A 20,812-nucleotide genomic window follows, 5' to 3' on the forward strand; every position below is an offset into this window, starting at 1 on the left:
AATATAACATCTTGGGGGTCCTAAGCTCCTGCTGATCAGGTGTTATCTCAATACGCAATAAGAGCCGATCAAGTATCCAAGAAGGGACATTACAGGCTCATTCCCAAGTCCGATTTTTCCACGTATGAGAAAAACTGACCGATTAATCTGATCAGACTTTAATCAGAGTTTGGTCTGAGTGCCATCAGTTTTTCTCATATATGGAGAAATAAAAAACACAACAAAAAATTCTCCACCTTCTTCGTTCTGACAGTCCGTGAAAATCGGACTACACTTGGATGTAATCTGAGAGCGCCCTGATTTTTTCATGGACCCATTGACTTGCATTGCTGATTTTGATCCGACCCTTAGATCAAAAGTGGACATGTTTCCGTGATTTTCACTGTCATGTGAATGGCCCCATAGACTATTAAAGGTAGGAGTGATAGCTGTTAAAAGCATTGAAGGATTTGTATACAAAAAATAGGACGTCTGAATGAGGCCTTAATGTTTATGGAGTTGTGATGGAGTCAATGAGACCCCCAATTAACTTATATTGCTAACTTAAGTATAAAAGTTGTGGATACTGTCTCTGAGCTAGATGAAGTATTATTTAATAAATTCTTCACCTCCTTTAGTGATAATTAAAGATAGAAAAAACTATTATCTGCTTTTTCTATATCTATATGACGTCTAACTCTAAACCTATTGTATTGACATTGAAGAATGCATTTAAAGACATGTAAAATGGTTGTGCACTACTTGGACAACCCCTTCTTAAAGGGACTCTGTCACCTGAATTTGGCGGGACTGGTTTTGGGTCATATGGGCGGAGTTTCCAGGTGTTTGATTCACCCTTTCCTTACCTGCTGGCTGCATGCTGGCTGCAATATTGGATTGAAGTTCATTCTCTGTCCTCCATAGTACACACCTGCACAAGACAATCTTGCCTTGCGCAGGCGTGTACTATGGAGGACAGAGAATGAACTTCAATCCAATATTGCAGCCAGCATGCAGCCAGCGGGTAAGGAAAGGGTGAATCAAACACCAGAAAACTCCGCCCATATGACCCAAAACCAGTCCCGCCAAATTCAGGTGACAGGTTCCCTTTAAATGAATCAGGACCCCATTGAATACAAAAACACTATATGCTCACCTCCTGGACCAAAGTCACATGAGTGCCTGGCAGACACAGCGCTGATATGGCTGGAAATGCACCAGCCCGGGAGGAGAGTATATGGTGTTTTTATTGTTTTTGTGCCCCAGAGTAGCTAACTTGACTTTATTTCTGGACAGCTCATCAAAAAATCACAAACAAACAACATTTGCTAAGGTCACAATGGAAAGCCATAATAACTCATTATGGTTAAAAGTGATACATGTCCATGCTAATATGAAGACCTCCACTGCTTTCACTGTAAACTGTAAAATGATGACAACTACAGTCAAAATAATCTATATAAGTTTCTTCAGTTTCTAAAAAAAATCAGAATGTCTTACATTTTTTATTGCTTGTTTAAGAAAGAGAAATGAATGGCACCAGGAGTTGAGTCAAATCAAAAAAATATACAAGGTTCGATCCTTATGGACATATGAAACACGGTTGCTAATTGCCACTGGGAAAAGGTGCACAGCATAAAACAGCCAAGAGAGTGTCCATTGGTAATAAAGAAAAAAAAGATGTGGCACTCACCCAGTTTGCGGTAGAATCAATGTCTTTTATTTACCATACTCCGGTTACAGACATTTGCTTGGAAGCAGCAGGTGAGCGTGAGGGTGCGGGGAGTGAAGAGAGGTCCCTCACGCTCACCTGCCGCTTCCAAGCAAATGTCTGTAACCGGAGTATGGTAAATAAAAGACATTGATTCTACCGCAAACTGGGTGAGTGCCACATCTTTTTTCTTTATTATATTTTTTATTTCTATACAGAGCAAAAAGAGCCCTGTTTTTAAGGACTGTCCTGGAATTTCTAGACGACAGGAAACCCAAATGGGCCCTTGTTTTATTTAAGAAGGGGATGGCCAAATAGCAGACAACACTTTGAAGGAAGAGTGCAAGAACAGTAATTCGATAAAGGTTTCCAATTTCTTTTCAAACGTAGGAGGTATTTTACCCATCTTTACAACATAGTACTCCCAATGAGCGGTGAACGGCGTAAACTATGTTCTTAGCTGCCTGCAACTATACTACTGTGGTATGCTGCGCACTTTCATAAACTGAAGACATGTCAAATTTCAACTAGCGGTTAGTAAAAATGAAATGTATTCTTGTTTAACCACCCCCACCACTCTTTTCGCTTCTATGGGAATGCTGGAGGCAGCCATCTTGTCAGTCCCATGGTAATATAACAGTCCAGAGCTGTCCTGTTCATCCTCTCTAGTGAGTTACCGTTACTTACTTAGCTGTATTGATCGGCTTTGGGTCAAAATTTCCTTCAGCATCTACTGACATTTGCTTCTCAGGTGTTGCTTTAATTCTTGTGTCAACATAATCGGGAGGCAAAGCACCAGCTATTGCACTGAGACATGGCATAGACATTTTGAAGAGCTCAGCCTCATACTTCTGCAGGAGAGATAGGAACTGGTTGGAAAGTCCCACAGAAAAACATGCAAAATCGTTAGTGACCGCAACACAGCCAGGCACCAGGCAACAGCAGCAAAGGGAGAAGACAATTAGTCAAATTACAAGACCACATAGATTGCACTTCAAGTCTCTACTACTGCCAATTCATGCATCATAAATTCAACATTGTAGTATTTCAGTTTTCTAAACAATCAATGTACAAGAATGCATTTGTTAACAAAGCAGAAGGAAACTTCGTAACAGAAACATTTCATTTCCATGCATTTTAGCTACTTTCTTTCCTAACTTGTAATGTATTTAAAATTTATTTCGAAAAATGTAAAACCAGGTAACATGTACAATATATTGTCAATTATGTAAAATTAAAATTGTTAGAAATAATAGTAAGATTGTATCATTACTCAGTGGACTCCAACCTATGGCAAACCAATTTTTATAGGGTTTGGCTTTGAGTTGATATGTTGCCCCAGTTGGATAACTACAGGTTGGAGACAGTTACTGTAATTAAAAAAATCTATGCAAATAAAATCCTCCTCTATGGGCTAAGGATGTATTTTTTGGTGATTATCTTTGTAGCTGTTTTAATATATTAGGGGCCTACATTTTGATTATAAATAATAAAAAACCTCTTGCATATATGCATGTCCCATGGATTCCAGTACCACCTAAAAGCTGATGATACTCAGAGCTACCTCCCTTGCCCAGACCACCTCTCTGCTGTGCAGAATCCCAGAGTGTCTATCCTCCCCCTTCTCCTCTTCCTTCCTAAAGCTCAATGTGGACAAAAGCGAAAGCCTCATCTTTCCTTCATCTCACCGAACGTCCCTACCCGATCTATGACAATAAATTACATCTCGCTTTCCCCTTTTTTGGAAGTCCACAGAATCGGAGTAACAATCGACTCTGTCCTGTTCAACATACCGCACATCCAAGCTCTTGTCACCTCCTGCCACCTCCAACTCAAAAATGTTTCCAGAATACGTCTTTTCCTCAACCCAGACTCTACTAAAATGTTAGTGCACACACTAATGATCTCCCATAATATCCTTACCTGTGACCTCCTAGCTAGCAGTCTCACACCTCTCCGGTCCATCCTGAACTTTGCTGCCTGACTAATCTACCTCCCCCTAGCTACTCCTCCGCTTCTCCCCTTGGTAAATCTCTTTCTTGGCTCCCATTTCCCCAACATATCCAGGTTAAATTGCTATTATTAACCTACGAAGCTGTTCCATATTCTGTCTCCATATAACTTCTAAGACCTCCTTCTCTCAGCCACACACGTGCGTTCCTCACCCATTCACCTCGAAGACTTTTTCCGAGTCTACCCTCTGGAATTCTGTGCCTCAATCGATCCAATTATTCCTGATATTCAGAACTTTTAGACAGAACTTGAAAACTCGGCTTACAGCCTGCAATGACCCCACTGCCATCTCACCACCACTGCAGCTGCTGCAACCTCCCCAACCTACTGCCTCCTTGCCCATTAGCTTACAGACTGTAAGCCCACAAAGACCCTCTATGTTCTGTACCAGTCTGTCATTGTAAGTTTATTCATTGTAATTCAAATTTGTATTTTGTATGTAACCCTTTACACATGTTCAGCAACATGGACTCAATGGTGCTCTAAAAAATAAATTATAATGTATGTAAGTGGATAGAAAGGTGGAACAACAAACTGCAAATGCCAAACTGAAATAAAGTTGTGGCTGCACATGCACCACCTTTCTTTTTACTCTCTATGGAACTGATGGAGATTGCTAGTCAGACAAAAGTAGAAAAAGAACGTGTGACAAATGGCAATAAATATCGCTTAAATACAAATGACTTAATGACTTGATATAGACAACACTCTTCAATATTTCTAAAAATGAATTTTAAAACACCATAAAGAATGCTTTACACCTGGCTTAGAACCAACCCTATGAGCAAGACCTAGCATATCCATACATTGAATTTCACTAGGAGAAACAGCTTCATTTGGCCACGAGGAGCTACCCATATACATAGATAATTTTTGAGGGTTACGGGAGTGAGCACTAAGGGCAGTTGTCTTTTGAGGAAAGGGAGACAAACCCTTTAAAGAAGCCCTCCTATTAACTTTACTCCATAAACATGTGATGTAGTGTCACTGTGTTAACATACTTGCTTACTGCTGCCTTCTCCGGGATCCAGTGCCTTTCTACTCTACTTATCAGTGATGTCACCACTCTTCAGAGTTTACGCTTTGTGTTACCCAGAAATTACTTTCATAATGTAAATCTATAGAGGGTCAGAACAAGACATTGTAAAAGAGACTTCCGGTTCACGCATAGAGTGTAGTGTGACCTGGATAGTCTAAAGTGTGGTGACGTCCCTCAGATGAGGCCCACAGCGCCTCTAGATACTGGAGAAGACAGCAGTAGGTGAGAATATTAACAGGAAAAAACAAAATCCAGCTCACCATACCGACATTCCCAAGAGCTCGGAGCACGGAACCGCTGTGTCAGGGCGTGGACGAACAGGAAAGAGAAGGAGATCCAGCTCAACGAAATAGTGAAAAATCCATAATTTATTTCACTTAAAATATAGTGAAAGGACAAAACATCAGCATACAAAAAAATTAAAACCAAGGTCAACGCGTTTCCGGTGACTAAGCACCCTTAATCATCCTTAATCAACCTATTTCGTTGAGCTGGATCTCCTTCTCTTTCCTGAGAATATTAACACACTGACACTACAGTACAAACACATGTTTAGCCAAAAAAAAACCAACTTCATAGGAGTGCTTCTTTAGAGTGATCACAATAAAATGGAACTCTTTCATGCCAATGTAACTTCTTATTTATCAGGGTATAATACAATTAATAGAAAAAGCTAAGTTGAGATATAGATCTCCATGCTGTTAGAAAGACACAGCACAAACAAAGAAATCATGCACCAATACATTTCCATGTGTTCCTCTGAGGGAAGTCGCCGTGTTATTTTGGGAGCTGTAAAAATTCTGGTATTACAGCAGCAATTTATCCTAATCTTCTCCCTAAAGGCAGTCTGTGACTCACTACAGACAACCAAACCGTGTTCAATTATTCCAAGAGATGGTGGATGTCTTACCGGAGCAAACTATGTTTTTTTTTTTCTTCTTAAAAATAACTGAACACAGAGAATAATGATTTCATTATCTCCTGTCAACGATCCATGCCAGAGAATTCCATTGAGGACTGCGCAGCTCAAGTAAATATGTCTCTGAGCAAGATCCCAGCAATAAAACTGGGCATTATGAAAAGGAATTAAATATTAACAGTTTCATTTACGTGGAGGACACCAAAGTCATCGTGAGCACAGCGGGCAAGGACGAAGGATGTATGTTATTCTGATCCACCATCAGAATGTCTGTCACTCCATCACATCGTCATATCTGGTCATGAAGATGACTCATCTGTGACAAGACTCGGAAAATGACATATTTCATGCACATTTTAAAAATTTGCAATTTTGTTTAGGCGTCAAACACGCTTTTAACGGACTGGATAAAATACATCAGTTTGCAGAATTCAAGAAGAAAAAATGGTTGCGCAGCAAGAACGGCTTACAATGCTCAAATATGAAGGCAATGAAATGTTCGTAGATGACGTTTTGTCCCACCGCTATGGGCTACCTTTCAATTTTTTCTATTGTTTACGTACTATTCTGTTCACCATAGCCTCCAGGATAGTGAAGCCACTCTAGCTGTTTGTGTTTTATTATCACTGCCAGAAATGTAAGCCTTAATGCTTCCAATATTAAGGAGTAATCTTTTTTCTCTTTTTTTTCTGTTTGGCTTCAGTGAATTTAATGAAAATCTTTGGCTGCAATTTTACTACAGGAAAATGGCTTGGTCCGGAGTTGATAAACAGCAGCCGTACATGACACAGTCGCATACAAAGTCAAGTACAAATCCTCCGTAGGTAATGTTACACAGTATATAAGAAAGTGGAAATACCTTATGAGAAAGAGAGTCAAAAATCCCCCAGAACAACTTCTCAGTCAAGTGTAATTCCTCCTCCGATGCCAAACCAAAGCTCCCCCATCCAGAAGGGAGACAATAATATTTCCAGCTCTGCTCATAATGGTTTGTCAGGAGCTGCAAGGATCAAAGAAAAAGTAACAGATAATGGGAATTATTTTACTTCCACAAGTTGTGACAATGTGATTTATTTCTTACTCCTCTACTATTATAGATTCTAAAGATATTTTATTTATATGGTTTTGCAGCATACAGTAAGGCTATGTTCACAAGTTGCCATATTGCTGGGGTTTGTTTGTTTTTTTTTATATAAATTAAAAATAGCTTTTTACAGAACCAGCAAAAGCTCTAAGATTTCAGAAATCTCATGCACACAATTGTTTTCCTGGCTGCTGCATTTGTGTAAAGGGCAGCATGTGAATTACTTCTTTTGCAGCGTTTTTTCACCATAGAAAGCAATGAGAATGTAGAAGAACAATGCAGAAAAATGCAACCATGCGTTTTTGCTGGGGGGTTTTTGTGTGTGAATTAACCCATTCACTGCCAGAGCTTTTTCCGTTTTTTGCATTTTCGTTTTTCACTCCTCTCCTTCCCAGAGCCATAACTTTTTAATTTTTCAGTCAATATGGCCACGTGAGGGCTTATTTTTGTGGGAGAAGTTGTACTTTTGAACAACATCATTGGTTTTACCATGTCTTGTAAAATGGAAAAAAAATTCCAACTGCGGTGAAATTGCAAAAAAAAGTACAATCCCACACTTGTTTTTTATTTAGCTTTTTTTGCTAGGTTCACTAAATGCTAAAACTGACCTGCCATTATGATTCTCCAGGTCATTCTGAGTTCATAGACACCAAACATGTCTAGGTTCCTTTTTTATCTAAGTGGTTGGAAAAAATTGCACAATTTTCCGATACCCGTAGCGTCTACAATTTTCGTGATCTCGGGTTGGGTGGGGGCTTATTTTTTTGCATGCTGAGCTGACGTTTTTAATGATACCACCTTTGTTCAGATTCGTTCTTTTGATCGCAAGTTATTGCATTTTAATGCAATGTCACGGCGACCAAAAAAAGTAATTGTGGCGTTTTGACTTTTTTATCGCTACACCGCTTAGCGATCAGGTTAATCCTTTATTTATTGATCAGTAGATTTTGAACACAGCGATTCCAAATATGTGTAGGTTTGATTTTTTTCTATTTTATTTTGAATGGGGCAAAAGGGGGGTGATGTGAACTTTAATATTTTTTTAATATTTTTAAAAACTTTTTTTTTTTACTTTTGGCATGCTTCAATAGTCTCCATAGGAGACTAGACGCTGGCACAACTCAATCGGCCTGCTACATAGAGGCAATGATCAGTTTGCTTCTATGTAGCTGAATTGCTGACAACGAGACCTCTGGTTGTCATGCCAATGAACCGATGACCCCAATCACGTGACGGGGTCACCGATGCGCGCATTTTCAGCCCAATGGCCGGAAGCGCGATTTAAATGCCGCTGTCAGAGTTTGACAGCGGCATTTAAAGGGTTAAAAGCCGCGGCTGGATCGCGTACTATTACGCCCGATATCGGTAAGGGGTTAATCTAACTTTATTAGACATGTACTGTAGACAAATGACACATATAATCCGTAACGAAAAAATGCAGAAAATAACGCAGCAAAAACGTACGTAACAAAACAGCAGCAAAAATGAAGTAAACTCTGCTTTTTGTAAGCAGCTACTTTATTACCAAGAGAGCAGGTTTTGCCTGCTGAAAAAAAATGAGGCAGTAAAAAATGCAGCAAAAATGCAACGTGTGAACATAGCTTAAGGCAGATTCCAAACCAGATATTTTAAGAACTAAAATGCATGATTCATATGAAGCGTGTAACAGACACTTTAGGGTACCGTCACACTATACGATTTACCAACGATCACGACCAGCGATACGACCTGGCCGTGATCGTTGGTAAGTCGTAGTGTGGTCACTGGAGAGCTGTCACACAGACAGCTCTCCAGCGACCAACGATCACGAGGTCCCCGGGTAACCAGGGTAAACATCGGGTTACTAAGCGCAGGGCCGCGCTTAGTAACCCGATGTTTACCCTGGTTACCAGCGTAAAAAAAAACAAACACTACATACTTACATTCCGGTGTCTGTCCCTTGCCGTCTGCTTCCCGCACTCACTGACTGCCGGCCGTAAAGTGAAAGCACAGCACAGCGGTGACGTCACCGCTGTGCTCTGCTTTCACTTTACGGCCGGCAGTCAGTGAGTGCGGGAAGCAGACGGCAAGGGACCTGACGGACACTGCAATGTAAGTATGTGCTGTTTGTTTTTTTTTTACATTTACGCTGGTAACCAGGGTAAACATTGGGTTACTAAGCGCGGCCCTGCGCTTAGTAACCCGATGTTTACCCTGGTTACAAGCGAACGCATCGCTAGATCGGTGTCACACACACCGATCTAGCGATGACAGCGGGAGATCCAGCGACGAAAGAATGTTCCAAACGATCTGCTACGGCGTACGATTCTCAGCAGGATCCCTGATCGCTGCTGCGTGTCAGACACAGCGATATCGTATGGATATCGCTGGAACGTCATGAATCGTACCGTCGTAGCGATCAAAATGGCACTGTGTGACGGTACCCTTAGTAAATGGCAGTCAAAATTGTATCGGATAACCTCTTTTAATTATGTATATAAAATATATATTTTATAAAGAAAATGAGGTTTGTTTTGTATTTTCTATCATGGGAACTTTATATATTTTTGCAGATGTTTTACACATGAGACATCATAAAAACCTCTGTGGAACATTTATTTTTCTTTCATTGTTCATATGTTCCACTGTAACTAGGATAGCCATAGGAGCCACAGTTACAGGGGAAAATAGCCCTCTGTTGTGCCTGGCCTTATTAGCAGAGCTGATTTTGGTCTATACTGGCAGAGAACCAAGAATTGTGTAATTGTCAGTGCCAATGATTGTGTTCGCTACATAGTGCTGACTGAGCGCTATGACACTGAAATAAAAGAATATAGAAGTGGTAAAACACCACTTATGTCTTCTTCCAGGGGCCCCTGGTTTTGTCTGATAAATTTACGCAGACTTAAAGCCCAGAACAAAGTGTCGTAAATTTATGGCACTTGGTCCATATCTGGTTAAGAAAACATAACAGACTCACAGTATAACAACTCTACTCCAACTATGTTACAAAGAGTTGAATTTAAAATACCTGCAGATTTGACAAAGCTGAATTCATTAATATTCAGTTCTATCACGAAGCATAAGCTATGATTTACCAAAGGATAGCAAGTAAACCTTAGGCACATTTTAAAGGCTTACAAGATCAACCATTACTAGTAAATAATTTAGTTTTGCAACATTAGGATATGTATTCTATGGAAAATCCCATACTTCAGACTATATACTACCGCTCCAAAGTTTAGGTTAATTTAGAATTGTCCTCATTTTTGAAAGAAAAGCACAGTTTTTTTCCAATGAAGCTAACATTAAATGATTCAGAACTACATTCTGTACATTGTTAATGTGGTAAATGACTATTCTAGCAGCAAACGTCTGGTTTGTAATGCAATATCTTCATAGGAGTATAGAGGCCCTATTCCAACAACCATCACTCCAGTGTTCTTATGGTACTTTGTGTTTGCTAACAGTGTAAGAAGGCTAATGGATGGTTAGAATACCCTTGAAAACCCTTGTGCAAGTATGTTAGCACAGTTGAAAACAGATTGGCTGATTAGAGAACCTATAAACCTGACCTTCAATTGAGCTAGTTGAGAATCTGGAGCATTACATTTGTTGGTTCCATTAAACTCTCAAAATGGCCAGAAAAAAGAACTTTCATGTGAAACTCGACAATCTATTCTTGTTCTTAGAAATGAGGGCTATTCCATGTGAGAAATTGCCAAGAAACTGAAGATTTCCTACAACGGTGTGTACTACTCACTTCAGAGGAGAGCACAAACAGAGTAGAAAGAGAAGTGGGAGGCGCCGCTGCACAACTGAGCAACAAGACAAGTACATTAGAGTCTGTAGTTGGAGAAATCGACGCTTCACAGGTCCTCAACTGGCAGCTTCATTAAATAGTACACGCAAAATGACAGTGTCAACATCTACAGTGAAGAGGCGACTCCAGGATGCTGGCCTTCAGAGAAGAGTGGCAAAGAAAAAGCCGTATCTGAGACTGGCTAATAAAAGGAAAAGATTAATATGGGCAAAAGAACACAGACATTGGACAGAGGAAGATTGGAAAATAGTGTTAAGGACAGACGAATAGAAGTTTGAGGTGTTTGGATCACACAGAAGAACATTTGTGAGACGCAGAACAACTGAAAAGATGCTGGAAGAGTGCATGATGCCATCTGTCAAGCATGGTGGAGGTAATGTGATAGTCTGGAGTTGCTTTGGTGCTGGTAAAGTGGGAGATTTGTACAAGGTAAAAGGGATTTTAAATAAGAAAGGCTATCACTCCATTTTGCAATGCCATGCCATACCCTGTGGACAGCGCTTGATTGGAGCCAATTTCATACTGCAACAGGATAATGATCCAAAGCACATCTCCAAATTATGCAAGAACTATTTAGGGAAGAAGCAGGCAGCTGGTATTCTATCTGTAATGGAGTGGCCAGCGCAGTCACCAGATCTCAACCCCATTGAGCTGTTGTGGGAGCAGCTTGACCGTACGGTATGCAAAAAATGCCCATCAAGCCAAACCAACTCGTGGGAGGGGCTTCTGGAAACATGGAGTGACATTTCTCTAGATTACCTCAGCAAATTAACTGCTAGAATGCCAAAGGTCTGAAATGCTGTAATTGCTGCAAAGGGAGCATTCTTTGACGAAAGCAAAGGCGAAAATTATTATTTCAAATAAAAATCTTTTTTTCGAACCATGTCAATGTCTGGACTTGATTTTCAATTAATTTGGCAACTCATTTGATTAATAAAAGTATGAGTTTTCATGGAAAACACAAAATTGTCTGGTTGACCCTAAACTTTGGAACCATAGTTTAAATATCAAAGAAGTTGGCATAAGAAAATGCAAAACACACAATTCATCACCATGAGCAGGATATTAAAATTTTTCATAACACCTACCACCAAAAAACAAATAAATAATTCCTAGAAGAAGTTATGCAATTGGATTGGATATTTACAAAGGTATAATGGGGGTACCTTGGCACATAGGCATTTTACTGAATAACTGATTTTCATTAAAAAGTTGAAGGCAGCTAAGAGAGTAGCAATATTGTCCTAAGCTAGATAGATTTCTCTCTACCTGATTGTTAAAAGGCTCTCTGTAATTTCCAGATAATCCTGGTCTTGAAGCAGCAATGTTGTAAAGAAAGATAATATACATATCTTACATTAACTACACATGACTTAGAGGTAAGGATATACTGTATTTTCTGGCGTATAAGACTACTTTTTAACCCCTGAAAATCTTCTCAAAAGTCGGGTGTCGTCTTATACGTCAGGTGTCGTCTTATAGGGCAGATGCGGAGTAATCTGCGGTCGCCGCATATTGTGGGGGGAGCGGTCCCAATGACGACGTGAGGGGGCGCCTCACCGGGAAGGTGTAAGTGAAGCAGAGGCAGAGAAGGAGATAATAGGATACAAGGGCGAGCCAGATGAGTGAAAGAGGAGTGTTTTTCTAGGCACAGCACAGCTCTCTCTATTTTTTGCATACCCCTGGCATCCCAGACGCTGACAGTTTGCTTCACTTACACCTTCCTGGTGAGGCGCTCCCTCACCTCGTCATCGGGACCACTCCCCCCCACTATATACGTCGACCGCAGATTGCTTCGCACCCACCCTATAAGACGACACCCGGCATATAAGACAACCCCTGACTTTTGAGAAGATTTTATATTTTAACTGGAAAAGTTGGGGGTCGTCTTATACGCCCAGTCGTCTTATACGCCGGAAAATACGGGTAGGTATAGTGCGACTGTAAAACAACAAAGTTGGTAATTACTTAGATAATGTGATTTATCTTATAGACTTTATTCTTAAATTAAAAACAATAATGTGGATTCAAAGAAAGCAATATGTTTTCCTCCCTTTGAATCTGTTCTTTGGCATTTGATACAGACCATGATGCTTGAGGTAATGGTGAGTGCACATCATTTACTGAGAACATACAGTAATATAATAAATTGACAACTGGAGATAGCAAAGTCCATGCTTTTATATGATGTGTTCTACACCTGGCTCGTAGAAAGAAACACTGTAGAACAACATGACTTCTAGTTGCTATAAAGGTAAAATGTGCTTAGTGATATCTATAAATATATTTCACAATGTTATTATTGTGGCTGAAATGCTTTATACAGTGTGTCCGTAAAGTCATGGTGCACTTTTATAGTTTACATTTTGGCGCCTTTTCTCTGGCCCAATCATATCAGACCTGTTCATGAGGAGAGATGACAAGATGATTAATACACTGCCAGGTCTGTGACATCATGCAACCACAAGCTTATGCCAGCTATGTGGGGCATTATTACTGTTTAGAGCAGTGGGTATGGCATAATATGGTGTGTGTAAAGGTGGGGGATTTCAAGAAGGTGTTGGTGATGCAGTATTATAAAACGATGTCTGCTACATTTTGCAGGAACAAGGTATGGATGTACAAATTGATCGTGGCAGTCTAGGACGAATGGAAAAGAAAAGGGAATGTAACAGGGTCTAACAAGCTGGGTTACCTCTTTCAGTACCACCCCGTGTTTCAGGAGGTCCACGCTGCTTTTGCTGGATTCTGAATGAAGAATGCTGGCTGGAATTCCTTGGTTACGTGAGAGCATATAAAAGCTGACTGCTACCCCACGTATTTCCAGTCTAAAAGAACACACTTTATTTTCAGCACACAGAATATATAACACAGATACACAGGACAGGCCAATAGGAAAACAGCTGGCCAGACATACATTACAATAGCCACAGGGGGCCGGAGCCTGCCGCTATTTACTGTGGGAATTACAAAGCTGTGGGGAGGTCAGAAAGAGAATATCTTGTCCAGGGGCACCGCCTGTGTACTGATGCATTTCACATGGAAACTATTATACATACATATACTGCATAACATTCTTGGTGCTGGGGGGTTCTGTAACACGGCTCCCCTTTTCAGCGACGCGATCGGCATACACAGTCTGATCCTTAACGGATCGGTTTGGGGATGACCGAAGTTTATGGGGTTGGCACGAGTTCCGTTTGTAGACTTAGTCCATCGGCGTTACTGTTTTGTTTGCCGGGTCTGTAGTGGATGGTGAAGTCCAGAGGTTGTAGGGCTAAACTCCACCGCAGTAATCTGGCGTTGTCTCCGGAGACCCGATTAAGCCAGACTAGGGGATTATGGTCCGTTAGGAGGGAAAACTGTCGTCCATACAAATATGGTTGTAACTTTTTGAGTGCCCATACTATTGCCAGGCACTCCTTCTCGATGGCCGCATAGCTCACTTCACGGGGCAGTAGTTTCTGACTCAGGTAAGCTACCGGGTGTTCTTGGCCGTCCGGCCCGACTGCCCCCAATCCAAACATAGAAGCGTCTGTGTGGACCAGGAAACGTTTAGTTGGATCGGGTGCGGCCAATACAGGGGTATTGGTGAGGGCGTCCTTTAGCTGGCGGAAGGCTTCCTCACACTCTGGGGTCCAGGTTACCTGGCAGGGTTGGTTCTTATGGGTCAGATCAGTGAGGGGCTTGGCTATGCTGCTGTAATTGGGAACAAATTTCCTGTAATACCCAGCTGTCCCTAGAAACGCCATGAGCTGGGTTTTAGTGCGTGGGGTGGGCCATTTGGCTATGGCCTCAATCTTGGCTGGTTCTGGTCTCTGTTTACCACTTCCCACCCAATGCCCTAAATACTGAACCTCTGCTTTGCCCACGTGACACTTGTTTGGGTTCAGGGTGATTCCGGCCTTGTGGATCCTGTCCAATACTGTCTCTAGGTGATTTAGATGCTCTTCCCATGTCGCGCTATGTCATCCAGGTAGGCACACGCATAGTCCTGGAGACCATCCAGAAGCCGGTCAGCCAGCCTCTGGAAGGTCACTGGGGCAGTCTTCATCCCGAATGGCATAAGTCGAAACTGGAATAAGCCAAACGGGGTGACAAATGCCGACTTGGGAAAAGCATCAGGACTAAGGGGAATCTGCCAGTAGCCTTTGCATAGATCGATGGTGGTCAAATACTTTGCCCATGCCAGCCGGTCTAACAAGTCATCCACACGCGGCATGGGATACGCATCCGTCACTGTTTTCTCATTGAGCATACGATAGTCTACACAAAACCGTGTAGTCCCATCCTTCTTGGGCACTAACACTACGGGGGATGCCCAGGGACTATCTGACTCTTCAATGACCCCTAAACGCAACATTTCTTGTATCTCTTGTCGCATCCCTTCTCGTACAGACTCAGGGACGCGGAAGGGGGGTTGTCGCAGGGGGGTCTGATCCTGGGTCTCAACCTTGTGTTGTGCCAGGTGAATGTGCCCGGGTTTCCCCGAAAATATCTTCTGTCGCTGCCTCAACAACTCCTCCGCCTGCTGCCTCTCCCGGGGACCTAAGTCTTCACCCCAGTGTACCTGGTCCCATGTTTTAGACTGAGTCCTCTCCCCTAAGACATCAGGCAAGGGAAGTCCGGCTAAATCCTCTGCTTCAGGTGCACAGATGGCCACTACCTCTTCAGGGCGCTCCCGATAGGGCTTCAGCATATTCACGTGGAACATGCGGATAACCCTGGGGTCATCACAATCGGCGACATTATAGGTGGTGTCGGCTATTTTCCCCACTACCTGGTAGGGCCCCTGCCATGCAGCTTGGAACTTGTTCTGCCTAGTGGGCTCTAATACCAGGACCTTCTGCCCTATTTCCAAGGTGCGCTCTCTGGCCCTCCGATCGTACCATACGCGCTGGCGCCGCTGGGCCACCTGCATGTTCCCACGTACAGCCTGGGTCAGCTCCTGTAGGTGGTCCCGGAATTCCAGCACATAGGGTACAATAGGTACCCCTTCTATGGTGCCCTCCCCTTCCCAGTGTTCTAGCACTAAGTCTAGGGGTCCCCTTACCCGTCTACCAATTCGAATGGGGAGAACCCCATGGATTCTTGGGGCACCTCTCGATAGGCAAACAGGAGGTGAGGCAAGAATTTCTCCCAGTCCCTGTAGGTCCTGGTAAAAGTCCCAATGAGTTGTTTTTTTAACGTCCTGTTAAAGCGTTCACACAACCCATTGGTTTGCGGGTGGTACGGGGCGCTTCTAATGGACTTTACGCCGCACAGCTTCCACAGTTGGTTGGTCACCTCTGCTGTAAACTGGGTACCCTGGTCTGAGATAATCTCCCGGGGAAATCCAACCCGTGAGAAAACCTGGAGCAAGGCAGCTGCCACCATCTCTGCCAGTATGTTAGGTAACGCAACCGCCTCTGGATACCGTGTGGCATAATCTACCACTGTCAATATATACCTTTTCCCTGACAGACTGGGTTTGGCTAACGGCCCGATCAGATCGACCGCTACTCGGCTAAATGGTTCCTCCACAATGGGGAGGGGGCGTAATTTGGCCTTGCATCGATCTCCCCTCTTGCCAATGTGCTGGCAACTGTCACAGGTCTGGCAGTATTGACGAACATCATAGGTTACCCCCGGCCAAAAGAAGTTTTGTGTCAGACGATGCCTGGTGCGACTGACGCCGAAGTGCCCGGCCAAGGGTATGTCATGAGAGATTCGCAGTAACTCCTGCCTATTCTTCTTGGGAACTACCAGCTGTCGTTTTATAGTGGGGCTCGTCCCTGTGTGGTGCTGCTCTGTGATCCGGTAGAGGAGTCCCTGCTTCCATATAAACTGTTCCCCTTCCAGTACCCCTCTCCCCTCCTGTGCCTTCCCACGATATCCCTCCAATGAAGGATCCTCAAGTAACTCCCTCTTAAATTCATCTGGAGTGGCCCAAGAAATGTGTCTGGCTATGGGAATACGTGTAGGGCTGGGATGTCTTACCTGGGCCTCCTCTGAGTGTGATTCCGCCTCCGCAGCTCGAGCTTGTCTCCGGGTGGTCACAGGATATGTCTCAGCCAGAGGGGCAACCGAGAAGGCAGACAACATGGGCCCCAAGTCATTTCCCAGCAAAATGTTTGCAGGCAAATCCTCCATCAAGCCGACCTCAACAAGGCCATCCCCAACTCCCCAGTTCAGGTGAAACTGCCACTGTCCGGTCTGTCTTCTCTTGGTCCCGGATGAGATGAGGCTTCACAAGGGTCAAAGTTGCTCCGGAATCTCTTAGTCCCTGCATGCGTTTCCCATTAACCCACATGACCTGTCGATGCTGTTGTCGATTATCTGCCCGGGCTGCCTGCACGGGGTCTACTTCATGCAGCACTTCCTCCATGTCTTCCACCCATTGGTTAGTTGTAGCCCCCAATGCCGGGTCAGCTTCGCCTTGGTAGCAGTGTACAGCGGCCCGGCAGAAAGTATCTGTTCCCGCCTTTGGCCACTGGGTATGCTGAGTCCGGTTGGGACATTGTCTTTGCAGGTGGCCCAGCTGACGGCAGGTGTGGCATCGCGCCCCAGGGGAACTGTGGTAGGCCGGGTTTCTAGCTGGTCCCCCTACAATCTTCGGTGGTTTGGTGCCCTCCAGGTCCATGGAGTGGTCCCTAGTGACCATCTTTGATCCTGACAACTGAGGCCTCCTTGCGTCATGATGTTCATCGGCCAGACGAGCGGCTTCCTCAAGAGTCATTGGCCGCCTGTCCCGAAGCCATTCCTGTGTCTCGGGGTTTAGTCCATTAAAGAATCGTTCTAACAAGAAGAGCTCGAGGATGTCCTCCTTAGTGGTTGCTTGGCACCCTTGTACCCACTGTAGCAGTGACCGCCGTAATTTACAGGCCTATTCAGCGTGGGTATCGGTTACTCGTTTTATAAGTCCGCAGAACTTTTGGCGGTATGCCTCTGGTGTCAGCGCACACCAGGCCAAGATCACTTCTTTAATCTCATAGTCCATACAGTCCTCATCAGGTACCATGCGATAGGCGTCCGCTGCCCGGCCTGTCAACTTGCTGGCCAGAATCTGAACCCATTCCTCCGGCTTCACTTGATGAAGGGCACACTGCTGCTCAAAGTCCTGCAGAAAGCCATCAATGTCTTCCTCTGCCTCCCCCAACTGTCGGAAGGCATTATACTGGATCTTTTTGTGGCTTACTGTTGAAGGTACCTGGGCGGAAGCCAGAGCTCCCCCTGCTCGCTGACTCTCCTCTCTGCCATCTCCATCTTGGCCAATTCCACTTTGGTCTGTTCTGCCATCTCCATCTTGGCCAGCTCTATCCTGGTCCGCTCGGCCATCTTTTCCTTCAGATCAGTACGCACATCAGCCATCATCTCTCGTATGATCTCTGATGCAGGGTTTTGGCCATAGAATGCCAGTCTGTTCTTTACCTCCCTCTGGAATTCAGTCTCCTCCACGTTCACATTGGGGGGCGCTGCACTGTCGTGTTCCATGATGGCTGCTATCAAATCCGCTTTTGTTTTGTTGCTGGTGATTAACCCTCGGGCTTCCACCAGATCTTTTAATGTAGTCCTCTTTAACTTCTGGTAGTTGTCTTCCATTAATTCCTTTCCTCCTGTAGAAGGGGTATCAGATCCCACTGCTGCCACCAGTGTAACGGGGTCTAACAAGCTGGGGTACTTCTTTCAGTACCACCCCGTGTTTCAGGAGGTCCACGCTGCTTTTGCTGGATTCTGAATGAAGGATGCTGGCTGGAATTCCTTGGTTACGTGAGAGCATATAAAAGCTGACTGCTACCCCACGTATTTCCAGTCTAAAAGAACACACTTTATTTTCAGCACACAGAATATATAACACAGATACACAGGACAGGCCAATAGGAAAACAGCTGGCCAGACATACATTACAATAGCCGCAGGGGGCCGGAGCCTGCCGCTATTTACTGTGGGAATTACAAAGGTGGGGGGAGGTCAGAAAGAGAATATCTTGTCCAGGGGCGCAGCCTGTGGACTGATGCATTTCACATGGAAACTATTATACATACATATACTGCATAACATTCTTGGTGCTGGGGGGTTCTGTAACAGGGAAAATGAATAACTTCGATCATTTAGAACATCACTGGTGAGAACCTGTATGGTATACACATACTGTATATGGTCTGCAGAGCAGCGGCATAAAACAAATATTACCAGTATCTTTTGCTCATATATTGCTAATATCAGTCCTAGTGCAGAGATTGTGATTAATGATAAGTTTGGTGGTATTATCACTAAGTAGGCTTGAGCGAAACGGATCGGACAAATTCAAAAGTCGCCGACTTTCGGCAAAGTCGGGTTTCATGAAACCCGACCCGATCCTAGTGTGGGATCGGCCATGCGGTCGGCGATCTTGTCGCCAAAGTCGCGTTTCGTATGACGCGTTTAGCGCCATTTTTTCAGCCAATGAAGGCGCGTGGGCAGAGTGATGACATAGGTCTCAGGGGCGTGCACATCTATCGCCATTTTTTTTTGCTTGTGTGCTGTAGCGATTTTCAATGTGTAAAACCAGCTTTTCTGTGCAGGGACGGACGGATGGAGGGAGAGAGAGGGGGAGAGAGAGAAAAAAAAAATCCCACTGACTTTGCATTGGGTTTCGTGTTTCGGTCGATCCCCGACTTTTCGCAATAATCGGCCGATTTCACCCGACCCGACTTTTAACAAAGTCGGGTTTCGCAAAACCCGACTCGATCCTGAAAAAGTAAAAGTTGCTCAACCCTATGACTAAGGTTTATGCTGGTAATGTTTTTTTTATGGCCTCGTGATATTTGTCTGTTATATTGCAGTATTATATTAATATTTATTTATGTTGTTATTGTTCAATATCTTGGTCATTCGATATTGATCATGTTCACGATCATTTCTTTTTACAGCAGCCAGAAGAAACTTAACTCCATCTGGATACACTGTGTAGCATTACATTGTGCAGCGAGTGTGGGTGCATGTATCAGGCTCAAGAGCTGAGCATGTACTGTACCCAGCAAATGCTGGCTGTGTTACAAAGCTGGCATTTGAATATTACAGAAGCATCTGGAAATAGATTCCAATTACTTCTGTGAACACTTGAAATGTTACTGTCAATCTCTGACAGCAGCAGCTAAGGTGTGGTCCTGGAAACATGCCATTCCAAGTGACGTATCTATGGGTATGTGCAGCAGATTTTGTTTTCAGAAATAACACTTGTGGTAGTTCAACTCACATGGCGGCACATTGAGGTAGAAAATAGGAACACTGAATCTTTAAATCCTCGGTTGACACATAATACAACTAGGAACGAGGACAAATGCAGTCTAAGGGTACCGTCACACTATAACATTTCGATCGCTACGACGGTACGATTCGTGACGTTCCAGCGATATCGTTACGATATCGCTGTGTCTGACACGCAGCAGCGATCAGGGATCCTGCTGAGAATCGTACGTCGTAGCAGATCGTTTAGAACTTTCTTTCATCGCTGGATCTCCCGCTGTCATCGCTAGATCGGTGTGTGACACCGATCTAGCGATCTAGCGATGCGATCCAGCGATGCGTTCGCTTGTAACCAGGGTAAACATCGGGTAACTAAGCGCAGGACCGCGCTTAGTTACCCGATGTTTACCCTGGTTACAAGCGTTAAACTAAAAAAAAACAAACAGCACATACTTACATTCTGGTGTCCGTCAGGTCCCTTGCCGTCTGCTTCCAGCACTGTGACTGCCGGCCGTAAAGTGAAAGCAGAGCACAGCGGCTGTGCTTTCACTTTCACTTTACGGCCGGCAGTCAGTGAATGCGGGAAGGGACCTGACGGACACCAGAATGTAAGTATGTGCTGTTTGTTTTTTTTTAGTTTAACGCTTGTAACCAGGGTAAACATCGGGTAACTAAGCGCGGTCCTGCGCTTAGTTACCCGATGTTTACCCTGGTTACCCAGGGACCTCGGCATAGTTGGTCGCTGGAGAGCTGTCTGTGTGACAGCTCCCCAGCGACCACACTACGATTTACCTACGATCACGGCCAGGTCATATCGCTGGTCGTGATCGTAGGTAAATCGTATAGTGTGACGGTACCCTTAGTATCCGATAAAAACACTCTTTATTGATATGATAACAAAATTGTCAATAAAAACAAGGAACCAAACCAACAGTGTGCAGTAGGGCTAGCAGATGGTATAAAGTGCCAGAAGCACCATGAAAGATAGTAGCCCAAGGAACGGCATGCCCTGCTGTAGATCCAGGTACAACACATAAATATTATATAACAGTTAACAT

The 20,812-nt window shown here is 43.8% G+C and overlaps 1 protein-coding gene across 1 annotated transcript in view; it reads right to left on the bottom strand.

Moving 5' to 3' along the window:
- The window catches only part of RYR3 (ryanodine receptor 3), an 886,248-nt gene that overhangs the window by 359,456 nt on the left and 505,980 nt on the right, over nt 1-20,812 (bottom strand). Inside the window, exons 51-52 of the mRNA XM_069732389.1 lie at nt 6,521-6,661; nt 2,378-2,559 (exon numbers count right to left, since the gene is read on the bottom strand). Of these exons, the coding sequence (XP_069588490.1) occupies nt 2,378-2,559; nt 6,521-6,661 (323 nt within the window). The remainder of the gene's footprint in view (nt 1-2,377; nt 2,560-6,520; nt 6,662-20,812) is intronic.

This window comes from Ranitomeya imitator, chromosome 1 (assembly GCF_032444005.1).
Source record: "Ranitomeya imitator isolate aRanImi1 chromosome 1, aRanImi1.pri, whole genome shotgun sequence".
NCBI classification, from domain to species: Eukaryota; Metazoa; Chordata; class Amphibia; order Anura; family Dendrobatidae; genus Ranitomeya; species Ranitomeya imitator.